At 40.3% G+C, this 9,072-nt stretch overlaps 1 protein-coding gene across 2 annotated transcripts in view; it reads right to left on the reverse strand.

Moving 5' to 3' along the window:
- Positions 1–9,072, reverse strand: part of LOC102313387 (N-chimaerin) — a 31,033-nt gene that overhangs the window by 8,036 nt on the left and 13,925 nt on the right. For both annotated transcript variants that reach the window (XM_014338432.2, XM_042221444.1), the window contains exons 5-8: positions 8,689–8,720; positions 8,419–8,532; positions 5,032–5,158; positions 2,233–2,394 (exon numbers count right to left, since the gene is read on the reverse strand). In XM_014338432.2, coding sequence (XP_014193918.1) covers positions 2,233–2,394; positions 5,032–5,158; positions 8,419–8,532; positions 8,689–8,720 — 435 coding nt within the window. The remainder of the gene's footprint in view (positions 1–2,232; positions 2,395–5,031; positions 5,159–8,418; positions 8,533–8,688; positions 8,721–9,072) is intronic.

Raw genomic sequence — 9,072 nt, forward strand, 5'->3', positions numbered from 1 at the left:
AACACACACACACACACACACACACACACACACACACACACACACACACACACACACACACACACAGTGATGTATGGGGTGCAGTGCAGGTGGTCATGCACTGCAGGTCACATAAGGCCTCATGATGCTGAGCAGTGGTTTAGCAGATAAACATACTGCACTGTGGGTGTTTGTGTGTGTGTGTGGAAACTGGATTATATTATTGTGTGTGTATGTGTTTGTGTGTGTATGCAGGGGTCTTGGGGGTTTTGTAGTATAAGCCTGAATGCAGCTGCATGCACTCATCAGCACAAACTCACAGTTGCAGAACTGAAATTTGCATTAGAAGTTGCTCAGTCATTAGCAAGATGACCAAGAAACCTCGCATCTTCCTATTTAAAAAAAAAAAAGAAAGAAAAAAAAAGAAAGAAAGAGGAAAAAACCTCCACCTACAGGAAAAAAGTTTCCCCTCAGTTCCTGCTTTAACACTCTAATTAATTCACATCTGAACGAAAATTAATGAGCCGACAACAAACTTGATTCCTGTATACTTCGTAGCTTTGGGGACATAGCAGGTTTCTACAGGCAAACCGCTGTTATGTAATTTTACTGCAGAGCCCTTGGCTGGAGGCCATCTCTCCTCTGCATCCATCCATCCTCCGCCTCCTTCTTCTTTTTCTTCACCTTCTTTCTCCATGTTCCTCAACTCTCATCCTTCTATCCTGCTGCTGCATTTACACCAACTGTCCTCTGCTCATTTGAATTCTCTACGTGGTCTCTTAACATTTAAAGGTCTAATCTTTTTAGATATATGTGTTTATCATTTATACGTTTTGGTGGTATATACGCTCACATTAGGCATTATGAATGTTATAACCTCTAGTAACACAGGTAAGGTTCAGAGACTTTAAGAAATTACATAATACCTCATACTGCTCGCAGTATAAATCCAGTATGAACTAAACTATCACTTGTTAAACTGAAACAGAAATGTAGAACTTTTTATTACCATGTTGTATACACTGTTACCAAAAATGGTTAAATAGCTAGGAAAAACACGCCCTATCAATGGTCTGCTGCACTTTTTCAAAGTCTTGAACAAAATTCTGTTGCAGATACAAATTTTGGCGACCATTATCTTGCGTTCAGGTGACGTACGCTGAACATGCAACTTGAAACGGACACAAATGGAGAACGTAACACTGCACATTGGCCGAACCTGATAAAGAGGTGATGGGATTCATACAGACATCTGAAAAGGTCTTTATCAACAGGAAAAACCTGCACAACTTATTAAAATACATTTACACACCCAAAATTTATGCCTTCCTTCACATTTTCCGAAGCTGTCAGGCAGGTCAGATTGAAGTCTTTTGCAGGGCCGAATTTGGCCACTGTGCCCTATGTTTGACATCCATGTACTAGAGGATTGTTGCATTGCTTGGACCAGCCTAAAGTAACAGATTTACATTAATGCAGCGCTTTAGTGTAATTAACAGTAATTAATTAAGTCGTGTTATCTGAAACCAAAGTCTGTGATACTTTTCAAAAGTCTTAATTCAGTATTTAGAGGTGAGTGAAACGAAATTCTGTCACAAATACAAATTTTGGTGAATAAATGATAATCACTGCATGTATGACCATGCTTGTGAAAAGTTTAGTTCAGATTGGACGACCCGTTAACGAGGAGATAGGGTACATACAGTAATGTATACATTATGCTACTAAGCCAGCAAATAACCAAAATATATACATTTCTTTTTTTTCCATTTTTAATTATCCCACATGTCTGGACTTCACAGTGTAGACTCCAATGTCCTCATCCTTTGCCACTCCTCTGATTAAAATGAAAAAAACTAGGACTCATCTAAGTGACTGTAAACTTCAGCCAACATTTCTTATTCAATCCCCCGCCAAGGCCTTCAGGTCAGTTACCAGGAACATGTTTTTAAGAAGCATCTTCCAGAGTGTCTACACAAGATCCTTCTTAAAAACCCACATTTTGACATTTCTTGTAGGAAGTGATAAGCCCAGAAAATATTGACTTGTATTCATTGTGATTACAGATTAAGGTTTATCATTCTTATTATTCACCCTCTAAAGCTCTAAAGTATAGATCCTCTGAATGATCTATTCAAAGGTTTTGGACAAGTCTGAACAATAATTAGGAAGTCAAACTTGGTGCATCTTACAGCAGATAAATGACATCACGCTCATAGGATATACGATATCTAGATCACTGATTGTCCTCACCCTTTCCTCTGTGTTGTGGTCATCTTTGGCTGGAGTCGGTCCGTCAGGTTCCTCCTGGCTGTGAGGGAGGTGTTTTTTCAGGGTGGGCTCCTGGTTCAGAGTGGTGTATCCCACATGCTCGTAGATAGGGTTTATGGTCATCTTAGCGATGTACTCTGCTGCCTGAGAAGAGAATTAAATCCTTGGCCCCGTTTTTAGATTTATAGACTTCTTCCAACTTATGTTTAGGTAGTCTATGGGAAGTTCAGTGTTTCTGTGTCCCCTAAAACCTTACATTTTTACTGTTAATTTTTCTTTAGCTGGCCCACAACTATAACTACACTCAACAAAAATATAAACGCAACACCTTTGTTACTGCTCCCATTCCCCATGGGATGGACGTAGAGACCTAAAATTCATTCCAGATACACAATATAACCATCCCTCCCAAACAGTGGTCACAAATCAGTCCAAATGTGTGGTAGTGGGCACATCTGCTATATTGAGATAATCCATCCCACCTCACAGGTGTGCCACATCAGGATGCTGATCTGACATCATGAGTAGTGCACAGGTGTACCTCAGACTGCCCACAACAAAAGGCCACCCTGGAATGTGCAGTTTTTTGCGCTATTGGGGGTCTGGGGACCCAGAACCGGTCAGTATCTGGTGTGACCACCATTTGCCTCATGCAGTGCAACACATCGTCGCATGGAGTCTATCAGATTGTCAATTGTGGCCTGTGGAATGTTGGTCCACTCCACTTCAATGGCTGTGCGAGGTTGTTGGATATTCGTGGGAACTGGTACACGCTGTCGTATACGCCGGTCAAGCACATCCCGAACATGCTCAATGGGTGACATGTCCGGTGAGTATGCTGGCCATGCAAGAACTGGGACATTCTCAGCTGCCATCTGCCCTGAACAATGTGAACCATGATTCATCCGTGAAGCGCACACCTCTCCAACGTGCCAGACGCCATCGAATGTGAGCATTTGCCCACACAAGTCTGTTACGGCGACGAGCTGGAGTCAGGTCAAGACCCCGATGAGGACGACGGGCATGCAGTTGAGCGTCCCTGAGACGGTTTCTGACAGTTTGTGCAGAAATTGTTTGGTTGTGCAAACCAATTGTTCCAGCAGCTGTCTGGGTGGCTGGTCTCAGACGATCTTGGAGGTGAACCTGCTGGATGTGGAGGTCCTGGGCTGGTGTGGTTACACGAGGTCTGCGGTTGTGAGGCCGGTTGGATGTGCTGCCATATTCTCTGAAACGCCTGTGGAGACGGCTTATGGTTGAGAAATGAACATTCAATGCACGGGCGACAGATCTGGTTGACATTCCTGCTGTCAGCATGCCAATTGCACGCTCCCTCATTGCTTGTGGCATCTGTGGCATTTTGCTGTGAGACAAAACTGCACATTCCAGGGTGGCCTTTTGTTGTGGGCAGTCTGAGGTACACCTGTGCACTACTCATGATGTCAGATCAGCATCCTGATGTGGCACACCTGTGAGGTGGGATGGATTATCTCAATATAGCAGATGTGCCCACTACCACACATTTGGACTGATTTGTGACCACTGTTTGGGAGGGATGGTTATATTGTGTATCTGGAATGAATTTTAGGTCTCTACGTCCATCCCATGGGGAATGGGAGCAAAAACAAAAGTGTTGCGTTTATATTTTTGTTCAGTGTAATAATGTTCTTCATTATCCATGTTTTGTGTCCTGAGACACTTTTTTTATAGTTGAAATTAGCAAATAATAAATATTGGGACTTCTGTCTTCTGAAAGAGATTTGAATTCTGCTCATCTGGACGTAGAATTTTCTCTCTAAGTGATTCCTTCATGCTGACTGCAGGTTTCCTCAACCCTATAAAAAGTACATTTGCGCAATGACTGAAACTAGTGCTACTAACTAACAATGGCTCGTCAGATCAGTTTCATGATCGTTGATATGCAAATTCTCATGATCACTGATCAATGACCATGAGTTCCATTCACAGAGAGTTGGGGAATGGCTGCAATCACAGCATTTTAAAATGATGAAAGATATACTTATAGGCCCCCTCCTTGATTCAGAGTAGGTGTTTCCCTTTTCACGGAAACTGCCTCCTTGACTCCCCACTCAAACTAACATTTCTCCTTGTCCAGGATGTGTACAACTTCATCACTGAAAGACTGGCCACTGGACTCTAGTTGGAAACAGACTGCAAACTCGTGGCCTAATGAGACAGCTCTTCTGGACTGTGCCATCTGCTTAGCTAGAGGTTGTTTGATTTAACTGTCAATGTGATCGTCATTACAATCTGCATATCAATGTATCAATGATCATAAAACTGACCTGACGGCCCATTGTTAGTCAGTGTTTACTAGTTGCTAATTTGGGTCATTATGCAAATATACCATTTATAAGGTTGGGTTGGTCAAGGTTGTTCAGTTGAGACTGAATAAGACAGTTGAATGAATAATGACACGTTTTTCCCACTCACAATACATCCAGATGAACAGAGTCAGCTTTCTGGAATTTCTTTACCAGGATGACTGAGCATGCATCAAGGCATTTCAATTTTCCTTCTGTCTTTGTGACTTTTTAAGGAATTTAAGTGTTCACATGATCATGAAAGTGATTAAATATGTGTCAAACTGACGGATTTACACCTGTCAAAGACAGTAAAACTTTTTTGAGAAATGTTGCCATTCTGACAAATACCCATCCATAATTCATACTGAGGCATCACAGGCTTTTATGTCTCTCTGCTGAACAGGACTGCTATAAATAAGGAAAGCAGGAGGAAGGACAGATCAATGCAAAAACGCACCTTTGTCTCGATATAGAGTGTGATGAGGCCATCTGTGACGAGGTCATGGATGGACTCAAACCTTTTTTCCCCAACAAAGTGTTTCCCGTCATGGTAGAGACGGAAGTTTCTTGTTTGGTTCCCAAACCTGCAGATAAAAGAAATGAGCAAATTTTGTTATTCGGTATTATGAAAATCAAAATTTATGTTAAATCTTTTCCTTGAATTTTTTTTTCAATTAATGCATCCTCAGGGTCTGACTCAAACCTTGACAAATTTTGATAAGAGAGGGCCTATAAAATAGCAATAACCTTGTATCTGCCAGTCTTTGTAAGTCGAGGGTCAAAAACTGAGGTTATCTGCAAAACATGTCGTTACTCTCTCCAATTTAAAATCCTGTAGCTTTGCTTTCCGCTAACACGGAGCCAGAAAAGAGTGGCACAAACTCTAATCGACACACAGACTTTGAACTGGGCCACCACACGTGCGCTGTTATTTCTTCCTCAGCGGATCACAATGAGATTAAAGCAGCACTGTTAAATCATTAACCCAAAATCCAACCTTTCTTTTTTCTACCACTCAGACTGGGACTCAAGTTTATGAAAGGGTATTTATGGAAGGTAATTATAACCACAGGGGTAAGGAGGGACAGTAAATGACTGAGAACAGTTGCGCAGGTGGAAAAAAAAAATGACACAGCTATGAATAGACCGAACTGACCCAAAACTAAATTCAAATTAAGCCATGCACCCATTTAAAAGTGTGACACCTACTCTGAGAAAATGATAGCTCACAGTCAAGTAAAACCAACAGCGAAGTGTGGGCAGCCGGGTAAACTGACAGAAAACAAGAAACAAGCCTTACTGTTAACAGGCTTACTCTCACTCTTTCACAAGCCTTGCTGTGAGGAAACATGTGCACGTAAAGTTGAGCTCCTCTGAGCTGTTTAAAGGTTGACTGCAGAGATAAATCCTCACACCTTACAGCACCTGAACACAATTAGACAAGCTTTAAAAAGCAGCATGCACTGTCACACAAATGTGTGCTTGTACAGACAGAAAGGTGTAGCCTTGGTAGTTAATATCATATTCTGTGTCTGTATTTCTTCTCACTCTGGCACTGGATACTGTATCAATATAGTTTACACTATGCTTTGAGATTGGAATAGGGCCGATAAGGGGGAAAGGCCTTGAAAACACTGTCACAACATATATCAAAATGTAAATATTTGATCATAATACTCTAGTTCTATCATGGATATTTGATAGCTATAAATATTGTGTATGGCTACCCAAGAACTGCAGATGGCTAATAGCTAGTAGCTAAACTTTATATAAACACAGAGCTAAGGCAGTCAAATGATGGAAGTTTTGAGGTTACAGCTTTTCCTTTCAGTAAATTAGATCATGTAGAGATTCTGGTTGGTACTAGAGCTATGATTTATGTATCGCAGTGCAATTGTGTCCCTTTGCATATTTGCGTACAGAGAGGGTTTTTTTTCAACCAACAGAACTGTGCTCACATGCAGTCCATAAAATTAAATCATAAACCATAAAATATCTCCTTTATGGTTCAATTTATACTCCATCCATCCATTCTCTTCTATTATCCAATCCTCTCAACAGGAAATTTGAGTATTAAAAAAAAATAACACGATGGAACAGTCGACCGACATAAAGTATTCTGCACATTGTGCAAGAATGAATTTTCTTTTCACCGAAGCACTTCCAGCTTAAAATATCACATTGACACGAAGCATACGTTAGTCGGGGATGCTGCTAGGACCTTGGCTAACGCGTCACCCAGCTTGCGACAAACCACTCACGGAGCATCGGGGACTCAGTAAGTCTACCTCGGAAATATTGACTGACACAATTGCCAAGTGGATTGCAAGAAACTGCAGACCTATTAATATCGTTGAGAACAAGCGCTTTACATAGCTTTGGTTCCTCGTTTCAAGGACTTCAAGTGCCTCTCCAAGAGTGACAGAGAGAGTGGATAAATGTTTACAGAGTTTTTTGTTAACATGAATGTTTAAGATGTTCAATAAACATGTTAAGTGCATATATTTTCCCATTTTTCTGGGGTCTGTTTTTATCATGCAAAATGAAATGTGATTAATATTGAATAAAAATGAATGATATTTAATCATAATTAATCAAAATGAATCCACAGTAACCCTGTGGTGAATTAGATTAAACATTTTACTTGTTTGACAGCACTAATATATATTATATATTAGTGCAGTGGTTCCCAAACTGTTTTTGCTAGGCCCCCCCTTTGCTTTACAAGAAAAATGTTTTTCATGTCGCGCTGTGCGCCACGTTATTGTTTACATGAGATGAATTGCAGAATGGCAGATAGAAACAAAATACTGTTACTGTCAATCTGATTATCTTCAGGTTTTACACGCTTACATATACACACGCAGTTACTGTCCCTCCATTTAGAAAGGCAGAGGTGTCACGGTGTGATTATTTTACCTGTAGTTTTTTTTTTTTTTTTACTGTGTAATAATATTCAACATTGCTATCAGTACATTTTTCAAAAAATGCCTTTCTGTGCAAAATGGGTTTAAACACATAAACAGCTGTAAGATACTGTTTGTCTGTGATTTGAACCGGGGGGACAAATCATGGCAGGATCAGCCGGATATTATTTGTATCCCACTGTAACTTTACTGTATAAAGAGCTAACATCTCCAAAATGTCAGGAGTAGTTAGTCATTACAACAAGTGTTGGTGAACTAAAAATCAAGAATGTGGGATACTGTTTGTCCCTGATTTGAAGGTTTTCCCTTCATGCTCCCATTCTATCCAGTATTTAAGTCTGATGTCATTAGCTATGTCTGGGCCCAAACTACACTACATCGCTACCGACACACCTATGTTAGCATAATATAAACAGTGAAGCTGGAGGACAAACGCTAACTTTTTTCCACTCAATAGAAGTTAATGTGAGGGTTCCCGATGGTTAGGGACAAATGCAATTGAATGGCAGGATGTTGTAAAAGGACCAAACTTCAGTCAGGAGAACAAGTGAGAAAATCCATCCATAATACAAGTTTAGTCATTAATATACTGCTGCATTGCCTGGGCTGTAGTTACATCATAAGGTTTTAAAAACTGAGCTTTAAAATTAGCGGTAATAAAAACCGAAAGAGGCTGACAGTGATCACTGACTGTTTTAGGTGCTTGTAGATTAAATAAAACAAGATGCAAAGCATTAAAGCATGTTAAAAACACAACAGCCTTATTAAACGCAGAGTAGTTTGGGCCCGGTAGCAGGATCCATCCCGTCATCACTTAAAGACAATGCTCTTACTCCAGAATGCTCTTCTCGGTTTTTTTGAAAAATCTAGTGTTGCCAATAAGCTCATGTTTGTTCTGTCTCCCCAGACTAGCATACCTTAGAGCCAGTGTGTAAGTGCCTGGCTGCCTCTGACTCTCTCTGATGAGGTAGCTGCCCTCTGCCTGACTCAGTAACTGGTCAGCCTCTTCTCTTGAGATCATCCCATGGAACCTGGATGCAAAAATAGCAAAATGTAAGCTTATTTGATAAACTGAAGAATCTAATGAAGAAAAATCCACATACCAATTGAAAATAATCCTCATTGTTTATAATGTAATGACACAAAGTGCTTAACACAATCTACTACTACAGAGAAAGCCAACTTACTCTCTGCCATAGTATTTAGGTCGGTTTTCCACCTGTAGGAGAGAGAAATGGTGATTGTTAAATAAACAAAAAATTAAAATAATCTCACAATACAGTGTGTAAAATGCTTTAACACTACACAAGTTGTGTGCTCTTGCTCAAAGAGCATGTAACATTTTCAGCATCTGAATGTAAGCCTCACTTAACACTCAGCGTGTGTGTGTGTATGAGTGAGAGTTTGTGAGTGTGTGGGCATCAAGAAAAATGCATGAGTCAGATAAAAAGCAGAGCATTGTGTTATTCTCAGCAAAACGGCTGTTGAGCCAATAAATCAGCAAGGGCCTAACAAACAATGGTAAATAATAAGTTAAATGCTCTATGTCTGTGTGTGTGTGTGTGTGTGTG

The sequence above is a fragment of the Haplochromis burtoni genome, unplaced genomic scaffold, assembly GCF_018398535.1.
Source record: "Haplochromis burtoni strain Fernald_Lab_line unplaced genomic scaffold, NCSU_Asbu1 Contig_67, whole genome shotgun sequence".
NCBI lineage: Eukaryota > Metazoa > Chordata > Actinopteri > Cichliformes > Cichlidae > Haplochromis > Haplochromis burtoni.